Source organism: Eumetopias jubatus, unplaced genomic scaffold (genome assembly GCF_037043125.1).
Source record: "Eumetopias jubatus isolate StellerSeaLion01/CBP00866 unplaced genomic scaffold, mEumJub1_p1.0 scaffold_9, whole genome shotgun sequence".
Lineage (NCBI taxonomy): Eukaryota > Metazoa > Chordata > Mammalia > Carnivora > Otariidae > Eumetopias > Eumetopias jubatus.
This window is the reverse complement of record NW_028274815.1, coordinates 78,333,277-78,348,744: the sequence shown is the minus strand read 5'-3', so window position 1 is coordinate 78,348,744 and position 15,468 is coordinate 78,333,277. Positions and strand designations below refer to the sequence as shown.

General features: G+C 42.4%; 1 protein-coding gene across 5 annotated transcripts in view; it reads left to right on the top strand.

Moving 5' to 3' along the window:
* CRACDL (CRACD like) overlaps positions 1 to 1,849 on the top strand; it is a 50,049-nt gene extending 48,200 nt beyond the window's left edge. For 3 of the 5 annotated variants that reach the window (XM_088026224.1, XM_088026222.1, XM_088026220.1), the window contains 2 exons: positions 109 to 253; positions 1,099 to 1,849. In XM_088026224.1, coding sequence (XP_087882350.1) covers positions 109 to 253; positions 1,099 to 1,241 — 288 coding nt within the window. In that variant the 3' untranslated portion in view covers positions 1,242 to 1,849. The remainder of the gene's footprint in view (positions 1 to 108; positions 254 to 1,098) is intronic. The other 2 variants (XM_088026221.1, XM_028104056.2) reach the window with 1 other exon arrangement.
* Positions 1,850 to 15,468: the final 13,619 nt, after the last annotated feature.

The window sequence follows — 15,468 nt, the reverse complement described above, 5'->3', positions numbered from 1 at the left end:
GGACCCCGATGTGGGGCTCGATCCCAGGACCCTGGGATCATGACCGGAGCGGAAGGCAGATACTTAACGACTGAGCCACTCAGGCGCCCCTCTCTTGTGTCTTAATAGGAGCCCATGAAGCAAGCCGACTTCGTCCGCAGCAAGTCTTTCCTGGTGGCTCCTGCCAGGCCCGCTGTGGACCGGAGGCAGGGGACAAAGCTCTGCCTCCAGGAGGGGCTGCAAAGAGGAATCTCGTTGTCCCATCAGAACTTGGGTATGAAGCCTGCAAGCAGTACCACTTTGAAATACGTTTCCGGGATTGGTCCTGCTTTTTTTGGTTTTCTTTTCTTTTTCCAAATTACTTTGCCACATTGATTTTTTAAACAGCTTTTACTGACACGTCGTTTAGGTGCCATAAAACTCACTGGTTTTAAGTGTACAACTCATCGAGTATATATTGACAGTGAGAATATATTTACCAACTTGTACAACCGTCACAATCCAATTTTAGAACACTTCCCTCACCCTAAAAAAAAAAAAACCTCATGCCCATTTACAGTCATTCAGTGTTCATGACCCCAGGGCTAGGCAACCACTAATCTACTTTGTCTCCATATTACTTGTCTTTTGGGGACATTTCTCATAAATGGAGTCATAAAATATGTGTTCTTTTGTATCTGGCTTCTTTGACCAAGCATATTGTTTTTGAGATTCATCTCTGTTGCCATATGCATCAGTATTTTTAAATTTATTTTTCACTGTGGTAAAATACATAAAACAAAATTTGCCATCCTAGCCATTCTTCAGTATACAGTTTGGCAATGTTAAGAATATTCACACTGTGGTGCAAACCAATCTCCAGAGTTCCCGCAGTTTTATTCTGGAAGTTTCTCTCACCTCACTGCGTTGCTGGAACTGTTTTTGAGCCTGCTGTTCTGAAGTCTTTTTAGTACATAAATTATTCTATGCCTAAATCTTCTTTACATGTTTAAGCATTAATGGATTTTATGTTTGAGACCACAGTTAAGACCCTGACGTATATTTTAAAGAAACAAAAGAGGCTTAAGTGGAAATCCAAACTCATTTCTCATGTTTCTGTTTGTTTTGTCTTCTTTCCAGCAGCTCAGTCTGCAGTGATGACGGAGAAAGAATTGCATCAGCTGAAGAGAGCCAGTTATGCCAGTGCAGATCAGCCATCCTGGATGGAACTTGCCAGAAAGAAATCGCAAGCTTGGAGTGACATGCCCCAAATTATAAAATAGGCTGACAGCCTGCTGCTAAAGAATGTCCACTACCTTGACTGGTCACTGAGTCAAAAACTGCCAGTAAATCAAGGCAAACAAACTGTGAAACTGAAGAGTGATTTTATCATCAAGTTAGGGGAGAACGAGCTTGGGGAAGAGGAGGGAACCAGGCCAACAAAGACAGACACACAGCCACAATCCTGGGCCCGAGGTGCCCTAAAACAAGAACACCATTGAAAAGGGCCAGGAACAAGGTCTTGTGCCCAAAGGTATGAATGTGAGTCTTTGAGAATTCCCTTGATAAAGAGGGCTCGGGCAGGAAGAGAGTGGTAGTGAACCATGAATGCCGAAGTCAGGAGCACCTGCAAGGTCCGAGGAGAAGGTCTTCCAGGAGAACGTGTGTCTCTGCTTCCACCCGAGATCAACCTGTGTTTCCGGTTCTCGTCTTGCCTGTGGATCCCGTCTTCTTTCATGTTTACTATTAGGCATGACATTTTTGGTAAAACAGGGATGCCATTTCCAAGAGCAGCTATAAAACCGTCTTCCTGAAGATAGTCACTCTAAGAACGAGTGGATGGAACATAGCCAGGTTCATCAATTCACAGACTGTTTCCAAAAATAATTTTTAGACTTTTCCACAAGGCATCTGTGTCCTTAACCATTGCACAATGCATTGCCTGTTCAATAAAAGGTTTCAAACATGCCTCTGTCATGTGTGTAAATGTTCTTTCTACTGACACTTGGAGAATGTCCTCCAGCAATGAGTGAAATGCAGTGTATAGAGTCAATGTGTGCGTGTGTGCGTGTGTGTGTGTGTTTGTGTGTGTGTGTATAAAACTCAGAATCTCAGTTGGGTTGATTTGGAGTTTTTTGAGATTCTTTTTTCCAATAAAATTTCAGTGTTTATTTTTGGAAATCAGAAGATAATGTAGGTTTTTTTTTTCTGTTTCCATCTACTTGGGGCAACATCTTAAAAACATAAAATTTCTAAAAAGTTGTAATTCTTTAGCATCAAATTAATCTAACCTGCACATTTCTGTTGAAAACTAGGTTATCAGCGTATTAGCCAGGATGACCCATGAATGTAGAATGTGGAGAAACCAGCAGAGGAAGAGCGTATATTTAGGATCTCAGAATTGTGTCTCAGTTATATAATACCTCTATTTTTAAAAATATTTCCAATTTGTTCCATTGAATAAGCTAATCTTCATAGGAATATGTACAGCTGGGAGCATGTAGCCACCAAAATCAGTAAACCTTTATAGATACTATAATTTGATTTTATATACCCTGAGTTCTACTTTTATTGTATTTTCTATCCTCATGAATAATTATTTTTCTAGCTGTTAGAACTACATTTGATCTTGATGAACTAGAACTTGACCAAGCCTGCCTTTATTGAAAAAGTCCCTGGATAACTCTTTTTCCTAACCAGATTGATTTATTAATTTCATTCTCTTAGAGAACGTCAATACTGAATGCCATGGTAAATGTGCTCTAAACAAGAACTCAATCTGTCTAGAATTGCTCCAACAGCTTAGACATAAATAATTTTAACTAGAAAAAAATTCTGTTGGCTATTACTACCCCAAACCACCATTCCCTATTAGTAGAACATTTCAGATGAACAGTTTTGAGGCAGTAGATTTGACCGTAAGATCGAAAGTACTTGGTTCAGTTTATTCAAATAGAGGTTGGTATTCTCTTTGTGTTTCAGGACTTGGTTTCATGCTGTCTGGCATCTGGCAAGTTAGAAGAGTATAGATTTTTAAGACACCGGGAGTATTCACGGGGTAGGTGGCCCTGTATCTACCACCCCCGTGCATGAAGGTTGTGATCCTCTGCCGTCACAAGAGAAGCTGAGACAGTGGCCAAAATTTGAAGATGCTGAATGAAGTCTAGAATGGCAGTGGAGATGGTCCGAGTCTGCAGGGAATTGCCATGGCTGGTTTTCCTGAGAAGAAAGAGGGAATGATTATTGAGTGCCTTCTGTGTACCAGGCCCTGCTCTTAGTGCGTCATATGTATTACCCTAATTCTCTCCACAATCCTTTGGGAGTAAGCTTATCTCCACTTTGCCGATGAGGAAACTGAGGCACATTAAGGTTAAGGTCACCTGTCCAAGATTTCACAACAGGTGAGCACCTACCTGGTAATTGACTCCAGCCTTTCAACACTACCCTTCAGGGACGGCCCCATTTTTTAACAAAGCATTAGTATGGAGGTCAATCTGTGTCCTCGAAAATATAATATAGACAAGGAAGCCCTGAATTTGACCTTAAGGGCTCTTATGTGGCTATAGCTGAATGTTTGTGTCTCCCCAAAATTCACGTTAAATCCTAATACCCAGTGTGATGATATCAGGTGGTGGAGCCTTTTGGAAGGTGATTAAGTCTTAAGAGTGGATCCTTCATGAGTGGTATTAGTGCCCTGATAAGAGTTCCCAGAGATCTCCTTGCTCTTTCCAGTATATGAGGACACAGCAATAAGATGGCTCTCTGTGAACCAAGAAGAGGGCCCTCATCAGACACTGGATCTGCCAGTGCCTTGATCTTGGACTTCCCAGCCTCCATCCAGAACAGTGAGAAAGAAATGTTTGTTGTTTATAAACTATCCAGTTTATGGCAGCCCTAACAGACTAAGACAGGTATCCTAGAGACAAGCATGATGCTCCCTGGGTGACTACATTCACACTTACCTTCAGTTCCCAAGAAGGACTGGAGAAAGTATGAGGGTTCTTTTGTAATTTTTAATCATGAGTACCTACACGAACTATGAGATGTTTTCATTCATTCTTTCATTCAGTTGACAGTTCCGGGCAGGCGCTTGACCAGGGTACACTGGTGAGCAAATGGATAATAGGCATTCTAATTGGGGGGGGGGCACTAAATAAATAAACATGAAACATGAGAAAAACATGGGAAAACAACAATACCTGCAATGGTGAGCCTAAAACAGAGGGACTTTTTTGTGGCAGAAAAGGTTATTTGAGAGTGGGTAGTTAGGAAAGGATTTGCTGAAGAGGTGACCTAGTTATAAAAATGAATCAGCCATGCAGAGATCTGGGGGAGAACACTCTGGGCAGAGGTGACAGCTCTATAAAGTCCCAGGCCCTCAGACCTGGTATGTTCAGAAAGCAGTGTAGCCGGTGTGTGTAGGACAAGGGGGAGAAGCAGGTGCAGATACCAGGAAGGCTGGAGCAGTTGTGAGGGGTCTGGCAGGCCATGTGGGGAGGTGGATTTCTTCTAAGTTCTTTGGGAAGTCAATGAAGAGACGTGAAGGGAGGTGATGTGTTTTACATTCCAAGAAGACAGCTGTAGCTTCTAGGTGAAAATGTATGGGGGCACAGGTAGAAACAGGAAGCTAGAAGCCTGTTCCATAGTCCATGTGGGATCATGGTGGTCTGGTCTAGGTGTGATGATGGAGGCAGAGAGAAGTGGATGGATTCAAAATACTTTTTAAAGGGAGTATAAAATCCATCATGCTGGTGGGCTTGATTTGGTGTGAAAAGGAAAGGGTGGATGTAGAGATGACACCTAGAATTTTGGTTGGAGCTCCCAGATGAGTAGTGACATTATTTACAGAAATGGAGTTGGGGGAGGATTTGCCACAAAAAGGAGTCCAATGTTGGACATTTAAAAAAATTCAACTGTAATTAACATATGGTGTTATATTAGTATCAGTGTACAATACAGTGATTCAACAATGCTATACATTACTAGTGCTCATCAAGGTAAGTGTGCTCTTAATCCCCTTCATCGAGCTCACCCATCCCCACCCACCTCCCCTCTGGTAACCACCAGTTTGTTCTCTATAGTTAAGAGTCTGTTTTTCTCCTTGTCTCTTCATTTCTGTGTTCATTTGTTTTGTTTCTTAAATTCCACATATGAATGAAATCATATGGTATTTGTCTTTCTGTGACTGACTTATTTCACTTAGCATTATACCATCTAGATCCAACCATGTTGTTGCAAATGGCAAGATTTCATTCTTTCTTATGGCTGAGCAATATTCCATTGTATATATATGCCACCTCTTCTTTATCCATTCATCTGTAAATGGACACTTGGGTTGTTTCCATATCTTGGCTATTGTAAATAATGCTGCAATAAACATAGGTGTGCATATATCTTTTGGAATTGGTGGCTTCTTTTTTTTTAAGATTTTATTTATCTATTTGACAGAGAGAGCTAGCGAGAGAGGGAACACAAGCAGGGGGAGTGGGAGAGGGAGAAGCAGGCTTCCGGTGGAGCAGGGAGCCTGATGCGGGGCTCGATCCCAGGACCCCGGGATCATGACCTGAGCTGAAGGCAGACGCTTAACGACTGAGCCTCCCAGGCACCCCGGAATTGGTGATTTCAAATTCCTAGGGTAAATACCCAGTAGTGTAATTAGTAGATGATATGGTAATTCTATTTTTAATTTTTTGAGGAACATCCATACTGTTTTCCACTGTGGCTGCACCAGCTTGCCTTCCCACCAACAATGCACTGGAGTTCCTTTTTCCTTATATCCTCACCAGCATTTGCTATTTCTTATCTTTCTGATACTAGCCATTCTGATAGGTGTGAAATGATATCTCATTATGGTTTTGATTTGCATTTCCCTGATGATGAGTGATGCTGAACATCTTTTCATGTATCTGTTGGCCATCAGTATGCCTTTTTTGGAAAAATGTCTATAATGTCTTCTGCCCATTTTTAAATTGGATTCTTTATTTTCTTGGTATTGAGTTGTAGAAGTTCTTTATATATCTTGGATATTAATACCTCAACAAATATGTCATTTGAAAACATCTCTCATTCAGTAAGTTGTCTTTTTGTTTTGTTGATGGTATCCTTCACTGTGCAAAAGCTTTTTATTTTGATGTAGTCTCAATAGTTTAATTTTTCTTTTGTTTCCCTTACCAAAGGAGACATAGTTAAAAAAATGTTTCTACAGCTGATGTCAGAGATTCTTGCCTATGTTTTCTTCTAGGAATTTTATGGTTTCAGGTGTCACATTTGAGTCTTTAATCCATTTGGGTTCATTTTTGTGTGTGGTGTAAGAAAGTGGTCCAGTTTCATTCTTTTGTGTGTAGCTGTCCAGTTTTTCCAACACCATTTGTTAAAGAAATAGCCTTTTTCCCATTGTATATTTTTGCCTCCTTTGTTGTATGATTTTGGACATCTTAAATTTGAGATTCCTGTTAAACAGCTAAGTGGAAATACAAAATAAAGTTATACAGCTGGAAATCATAAGCATTTAGATTGGATAGGGATTCAAGGGTCTGGAAAAGGAAGAGAAGTGTCTCAGAATTGACCCTAGGATATACCAACACTTAGGGATCTAAAGAAAGCAGAGCCAGCAAAGGAGACAGGAATTATCTATGAAGGAGCAGGAAAAGCAGGCAAAAGAAGAAAGTGTTGGAAGAGGGAGGAATCAGCTATGTAGGCTGGGATCTAAGAGATCCAGCCAGATGCGAACAAGAGAGACCACGGGCTTGGGAAATGTGGATGTTATAGGTGATCTTGACAGGAGCAATTTCAGTGGAATGCTGGGGGCAGAAGCACAAGTAGAGTGAGTCAAGGTCAGCCAGCCTATTGAGACATCAGCTGTATTCAACTTTCAAAATTTTACTGTGAATGGGATAAGAAATGGCACTAGAAGGGGGAAGGGGTGTGTGGCCAACAGAGGGTTTGTTTGTTCATTTATTAGAAAAGACAAACAAGAGTGTGTTTATGTGTGGATGGGAATTACTGTGTAGGAGGAGAGAAGGGAAAATTGCTGAGGCAGGTCTTTCTGAAGCACACCTTGCCTTCCAGAGCTTCCCACAAGGATGAATGCCTGCATTGTGGGCTGCTCTTGTTCCTAGAAACAGGAGCCCCCGGTTTTGATCCAGCTTCCAAGGGAGGCCCAACCGTGATGACAATGTCCTGGTTGTGTCCTTCCCCTGCTTGCCCTGGGTCTTCCATTCCCACAGCCACTTTCCTTCTTGGGACTCATGCATCTTTGTTTCTGTCCTTCTCCAGAACTTGGCTCTTGACGGTCTGCAGAAGAACTCCGTGTACACCTGACACTCTTTGGTCAGGTCTACTAAACATTTGAGGGTGGAGTCACACAGCAGCGACCTATCCTAGAGGCCATATCCCTCTCTAGCCTCCCAGGCCTATAGCCCAGCGCCCCGCCCCCCCCCACATCAGGACAAATTGCTCTCAGTTGTCTCAAGCACTTCAGGCCTGCCTTTGCCTCTCACATTCATATACCACACTAAAAGGCTTAACAGAATTTCTTCAAAACAAATGGAGTCATTTTGCTGAGGGCAATTTTGATGAATAAAATGGTCTCCACTTCATTCAAGCCTATCCCTTGATGTTTAAAACCACCAGCAGCAGGATCTGTGGCTCCTGGGAAGTTCTTGTGACTCCGTCCATCCTGAGTTGTCATGCTTCTCTCCTCAAAGCATCCATTTTATAGGACTCCGTATAAAGCCCTGGAGATGCTCTCCTTCTGGACTTCATACAAGCTTGAATAAGTCTCTCCCTAAGACTACAGTCACTATCTCTAGCTTGAGCAAGCCTGCCAACTGCAGGATAATCAAGGCTCCCTCATCCACACTGAGGAGAGGCCGTTCGTCTGTTTCACAGGACAGAAGTCAAGAAGAAGAAAAAAATACTGAGTAAATACAGGTGCCTGGGAAATTTTAAGAAAAGTGCAATCAGTGAAGTGGGTTCTAGATTTGCAACAGTTTTAAGTGGAAGACGGAGGAATAAAGAAAGTGGAAAACCTGAAATCTTTATATTGGATCCTGAGAGAAAACAATAGAGAAATATTTCTTTGGCAGCTGCAGTGGTTTTAAAATATGTCTATAAATTCTCTGACAATCCTGCCTTCAAAAGTAAAGCCTAATTCCCCTTCCCCTGAGTGTGAGACAGACTTTATTCCCACTTCTAACTCTAGAATGTAGCAGAAGTGACCATGTGAGGTTTCCAAAGCAAGGTGATGGAAGACATTGCTGCCTTTACCTTCTGGACAGTTCTCTCCAAGAGAAGCCAGTCGCCATGTCTGGAGGACACTCAAGCAGCCTGTGGAGAGACCTGTGCAGAAAGAACTGAGACCTTATGGGCTGAATTGTGTCTCCCAAAATTCATACGTTAAAGTCCTAACTCTGCCCCCAGTACCCAGAAGGTAATTGTTTTTGGAGACAAGACCTTTAAAGAGGTCATTAAGTTTAATCGAGGTAATCAGGGTGGACCCTAATCCAATATGACTAGAGTCCTTATAAGAAGAGGAAGTTTGGACACAGATACACACAAAGGGAAGACCATGTGATGACACAGGGAGATGGCCATCTACAAGCCTCGGAAGAAATCAACCCTGCCACCACCTTGATCTCAGACGTCCACCCTCCAGAACTGTGAGAAAACCCCTTTCTCTTGTTTAAACCACCTAGTGTGTGTCGTGCTTTGTTACAGCAGCGCAGGAAACTAATACACCTCCTGCCAATCACTAGCACCAACTTGTGAGCCATGTGAATGAGCCACTCTAGAATCGGCCCCTCCAGCCTCAGTCAAGCCTCTAGATGACTGCAGCCCAGCTGACATGTTGACTGCCATCTCATGAGAGATCCCAGGACTGACTGTCCAGTGAGGCTGCTCCTGATCCTGGCCTGCTGAAATTGTTAGGTAATAAATGTTTAATATTGTTTCAAGCTACTAAGGTTTGGAGTTACATAGCAACTGGTACCTAATACAGTAATTTCATATACTTTTTCTGGGTCATAAAGTGAAAAGTCCCTTGTTTTAAAGCTAATATTTTACTTGAGGTTAAGAATGTAACCATAAGCACAGTGTGAGAGAATTTTACTTAACACCTCCCAAACCGCAACCTGTTTTAGGGTCTGAGGCAGAGATAACTGTGGCGGGGGGTGGGGGGTGGGGGGTGGGGGGTGGGGAATACACCAAGGTCTGTGATCCCCTTGCATAGTATGAAGTTGTTTCTAGAAGCAGATGTCCAGCCAGTGACTACATCTCCAGCTGCAGCCCTCTCCCACCCAGCACATCTACCTATACGTAGGACCTTGTCATTGAGTTCTGGCTAAGAGAATGTGAGTGGCAGTGACGTGCATCCCACATACAAAGCCCTAACTTTCTAGAGAGAGCTCAGGGGCGGACAACCAAGATGGCAAAGAAGTGTCCTGTGCAAGAGACTTCAGAGAAAGGAGATGTTTAGCTCAGAAAGACCAAGGGGAGGTAGAAGAGGCATCTTCAGATGTTTGAAGAAAGAAGAGGAATTGACTTATTCTGTGCAATTCTCCAGGGAACAAACCAGGACCAGAAATGAAAGTTCAAGAGGACAAAGAATGTTCTGTTATTGTTGTCCATCATGGCACAGGATGCCCAGTCAGGAGTGAGCAAGCTAAGGGAGGATGGCCGTCCCTCTGAGAGGCTGTCCAGATCTTCACCTTGGCAAGGAGTTTGGACCCGGTGGCCTCCTCAGGACTAGAGCTACTCTGTATCTACAACATGCAGTAGTCTGAGGCAGGGCCTCCTACATTAGTTTTATAATGTAATTACATTACATTGCTCTTAATACTAATTATTACCAAGAAGTAATCATCCAGAAAATGATCCAAATGGGCTTTTATGTGGAATGTAGTTGTCCAGAGTGCTTTGAAAGCTTTTTATTACCAGGGAGAGGAAGCCACGCAGAACCAACCAGTCAGAAGATGGGGCCTTCATGGTTCCTCTCTATGGGTGAATGTGATGGGGGGAGGGATGCAGATCTGCTTCCCCAGCTGCACCCCTGAATTGTCCTGTCAGTCTCTTTAACTCCCAAGTGTAGGGAAATATTTATTTATTCATTGGTAGATATGAGTAATCTCTAGTGAATAGGTTTTTTAGGACCAAATAGCAGAAATAAGGTAGGCTGAATGCATGCATTTGGGGTAATAGCACAAGTGTTTGGGAGGTGGTTGACATTTGCTTTATATGCATTGTCTAGCATCCTTCCTGCCTTCTCCATAGGGAAATTATCCTTATTAGCATGGAAATAAAGGAGAGATATGTTTGTGATGCCCAGAAGATTATTAAAAACAATAAGGGTCAGGCTGGTGGTTGGAGTTTGCTCATTAACCTCTCCTAAGAGCACCCTGAAGTATTTGCAGAGAGGCCAGAAGCCTCCAGATGAGGAGAGCAGCCCTCCCTGCCAAGCACCTGGTATGACAATTACTATTACATTTGCAGAAAAATAGAAATTCAACATTTAGCCTACAATCTAATAAAGAACAACTTGCATCTGAAAGATTCCCCGCAAGGATAAGAATTCTGGTATCAAACTTAGGAAAATGCAAAATTGCTATGGAGACAAAGGAAACTGGAGGCAAATCACCAGGGAGTCCTTTAGACAAAATAAACCCAATCTTTTCGGAAGCTGAAGCCTTTAAATGTAGATGCCCCATCATTCTTCCCAAAGGTAGGGGAGGAGGAACCACGGATCAGATTGTTTTCCTTATCACCCACTCCTGCCCCCTCATCTACTATCACCACTTATCACCCACTCCCGCCCCCTCATCTACCATCTTGTCTGTAAGGATCAGGCACTCCCACCAGGTGGGCGGCCCAGGCTCCCAGGAGGCCAGAGCAGGAGGTAGAGGTTAGATGCCTACAACCACGCTGTAGGCATGAGTGGAGGGCATCCCTCAGAGCCCCTGCCTCGAATTACCCTGTCCTCTCAGAGCTCCAAGCATAGCAAGAGTTTACAAAGGAGGTGGGTCGAGCACTAACCTCAAAGTGGCCAAATTGGGAGCCAGCTTTCCTGGTAGTGGCTGGAGCCAGACACGTGCTGGGTAACCTGGTGAGCGTGGAGGTCCCAGCAGATCCTGCCCTTAAAGGCTGTGGTTCTGTGCATCCACTGGACACCTCTGCACTAGCTATAGCAGGTTTCCAGATATTTTCTTCTATTTATGATCTCTTCCCACAGGGCACTGGACTTGCAAGCTGTTATAGGCTTCATTTTATCCCCCCAAATTCGCTGGTCAAAGTCCTAACCACAGTACCTCAAAATGTGGCTGTACTTGGAGACAGGACCTTTAAAGAGGTAATTAAATGAGGTCACTAGGTTGAGCCCAAAGCCAATACAACTGGTGTCCTAATAAGAGATTAGGGCATGCGTGCGTGCATGTGCGCGCACGCACGCGCACACACACACACACACACACACACACAAAGGGAAGGAAGACCATGTGACAACACAGGGAGAAGGCGGCCATCTACAAGCCAAGGAGAGAGACCTCAGAAGAAACCAATCCTGCCAATACCTTGATCTTGGACTTCTATCCTCCACAGTTAAGTGAAAATACATTTCTGTGGTGCTTTGTTATGGCAGCCCTAGCAAACTAATACACAAGTCTAGTGTGATCTGTATTTAGGGTTTAGAGTTCAAGTTTACAGTGGTTTGGAAATAAGTATTGAAAAGTAGGAAGTGTACTTTTCCCCCCACTTTAATTTTCTTTTTTAAGAATCAAGATAATGCATGGGGCGCCTGGGTGGCTCAGTCAGTTAAGCGTCCAACTCGTGATCTCAGCTCAGGTCTTGATCTCAGGGTTGTGAGTTCAAGCCTCACCTGGGGCTCCATGCTGGGTGTGAGCCTACTTTAAAAAAAAAAAAAAAAGGAATCAAGATAATGTGTGCAGGGTACCTGGTGGGCTTAGTTAGTAGAGTATGTGACTCTTGATCTTGAGGTCGTGAGTTCGAGCCCCACATCTAGTGTAGAGATTTTTTTTTTTAAAGGATAATGCATGCAATTTTTAAAAATCATAATGTTTTGTAATCCCAGCAAACTTCTTCTGTAAAAGGCCAGATAGTAAATATCTTAGGCTTGCAGGCCATAGAGTAGCTGCCATAATTAATCAGTTCTGCTATTGTTAACACAAAATCAGCCATAGGTATTATAAATGAGTGTGACTGTGTTCTAATAAAACTTTATTTACAGAAACAGGCAGACTATCTGAGGCCATATTTTGCTGACACCTGAGCTACAGGATAATATGAAATGAAAAATCAAAGCCTTGTACTCCCAGAGGCAGTCCCACTCACCAGAATAACCACATTTACCCAGTTTTGTATTCTTTGGGTGATTACACCCATAATTCTAGGTAATATGCTTATAACTTTATTTCCTGGTTTATTAATTTTACATGGCATCGACTGAGCCCCCTATGAAATATGATAAAATTGTGTGGCTCATATTACCTCTTCCCTCCACTACTCCCTTTATTTGTTTACCTTTATTACCTTGTTGTTTCTTTTTCTGTTAACAGGACACCATTCCTCTTGATTCTCCATGATGTGAGGATCTGGTTATTCCTTCATCACCTTGTACTCTTCCCTACCCTTGCCCAACTGCTGTCCATTCTTGCTACCTTTCCAGTACCCATGTTATAAGATTTGCATTCCATTTTGTATATTGACTAGGTCTTTGGTGCTCTTCCCGAAGTTGATTCTAAAAATGCAAACTAAGAAATAGCATTCACAACATTTTAATTATATAAATATTAATCACTATAGAACCAAGTAGTGTGATTGGAGAAAGAAATGTAATCCTCCGGTTACTAAATCCATCTCTCCACAGAGAACGTTCCAAGCATCAAAGCCATGTGGATTGTTTTTTCTTATACTCCAACAAATACTCAAAATTGTATCATGCATTAGTTGGCAGTCTTATCCTAAAAATCCCATCATTAATCCTCAGGAACTCCGGTTCTCTGCTCCTTTTCCAGAGCATTCTTGTTTCATGAAAGCAATGCTCTCTCATGGCACTCCAAGACTGCTGTTTTTTGAATTCTCTCTATCCTTTCCCTGGGAACAATCCTTGGGTTTCTTGTCTTAGTCCTTCTCTTTGAAACTGTTGGTTATCCTCAAGGTTTTCTTCATTTTCCATTTGTATTTATGGATGAAAGCCAGACTGGTTGATCTGGGGAATTTGTTGTGGTTTCTTCTGCACTTGTGTAGCCTTTCTCTCCCCAGATCTCCTTCTGGAATAGGAAGACCAAGTCCATGGACAGGGAAGGTCACCTGGTAGGCTTAATTGTGCCCAGGCACAAAACCGTGAATTCTGAGCATAGAGGTGTTGGAAGCCAAGACAAAGGCTCTGTTGTCAGGCAGTTTTCTCTTTTGTATCTTCTGAGCTGTGGCCCACTCGGCTATGTCATTACATTCACTTTCCAGCTTCCAGAATTACATCCAAATCTGATCTCTGTTGGTATCCCCTTCTGTTCTCTGCTGCCTTGTGGAATTACTCCATTTCATACTTGATTTTATAGTTTTTTCAGTGAAACTGTGGGTAGGAGGCAAGGTAAATATGTGTGCTCACCTTCAATCTTGTCCTTCTTTTGCTTTTTAAACCATCAGCAGGAACCCAGAAAAAACTGAAGCTGTGGGGTACAATTGCCCACTGGTTGAAATACACAAGATAGATTTACCTTTGGGGAAAAAAAATGCCTACTACTAGGTATTTACCCAAAGGATACAAAAATGCACACTCAAAAGAGTACATGCACCCCAGTGTGTATAGCAGCATTGTCAACAATAGCCAAACTATGGAAAGAGCCCAAATGCCTGTCAGCTGATGAAAGGATAAAGAAGAGAAAGAAGAGGTGTATACACACACACACACACACACACACAATGGAATTCTACTCAGCCATCAAAAGGAATGAAATCAAACCATTTGCAACTACATGGATGGAGCTAGAGTATATCATGCTAAGCGAAATAAGTCAATCAGAGAAAGACAAATACCATATGATTTCACTTATATGTAGGATTTAAGAAACAAAAGGGATGAACATTCAGGATGGGAAAAAAGAGAGAAAGGGGGAAACAAGTCACGAGAGACTCAACAATAGAGAAGAAATTGAGGGTTGATGGAGGGAGGTGGGTCGGGGGTAAGATAGATGGGTGATGGGGATTAAGGAGGGCGCCTGTTATGATGAGCACTGGGTGTTGTATGTAAGTGATGAACCACTGAACTCTACTCCTGAGCCAATACTAAACTGTGTATCAACTAACTAGAATTTAAATTAAAAAAAAAATAAAACAATTGCTTAGATTTTTCCATTATTTGAATATAAGGAATAAATACTGCTAAAAAAGAGATGTGCCTGTGCCTAAATGTCTTTAAGACAGAATTTAAACCTGGATTTCCCCTTCTCCAAAGAGTAAGTTCTTGGCCACAGTTCTTCATATTTTAGGGGTATTTAAAAGAATATTATTAACCCATTAGGCAGAACTTTCTCCTTCCTCCCTGCGTATTGATATCATTGATCATATTATCAGCCTGAAAGCTGAAAGCAAAGTCAGCAGCCTAAGCTGCACTAAGTAGGGAGTGAGTTGGTTGTTCCTATAGGAGCTTTGAGCTTAACACACCGGCTCGTGTGATCCCGGTGCTCAGCGGTCTGAGCAAAGGCTCTGAAAACCCTCAGTCAGCATTTGGTGATTGGACGGGTATTTTCTGAGCCAGGTTTGTTTGCTTGAAGGATTCTCCCTTGGGAGAAAAGTCCTTCTAGCATCTCGATCCAGATGTTGCCTCCCCTTTAAGGTGTTGAAAGGGTTAATCCCTTGACTTTCTGAGACAGAGAAGCCTGTGTTCAAGGGGCTGAGCAGGATGCACAGAAATGTAAGATGTGAGTCACTGGTTCCAGGAACTTAACATTCCTGACGAAGAACCATCCAGAACAGCCAGCAGTAATGAAGGCATCTTTAATTGGACTCCTTCATAAATCTAAAGGATAAATTAAATAAATGAATCGTCTGAGGTCAGTTGATTCGCAGTTTATATTTCTTCTGCAAAGACTCAACTGCAGATTTACTTTTGCATTTCTGAAGCCACATGATTTAGTGCTGATGCCTTTTTGAGGCTTTGATAACTGCCATGATTAAGGCCGTGGAAGGTATGCGGATGTGTTTGCCACAATATTCACTTAGGTCCTCTGTACAAAAAGCATAACCATGTTGCCAAGAACGTTACTTAAAATAGGAAAAAAACAAAGGTCTTTTTTTTTTTAATTCTGTAATGCACCACTTAAATATTCATCTGCAAATTGTAACCTCTCAACTGGCAATTTTATTACACTGTTGGGCCTGTGGAATAAAAAGCAGTTTCTAGTAGTGATACAGAGAGACACACCGGACTGGGAACTTTGTTTTGGAAAGTGCCAAAGCGTGTAGTTGTTCACTAGTTTGCATTTTCAACAGTGTAAAAGGGAC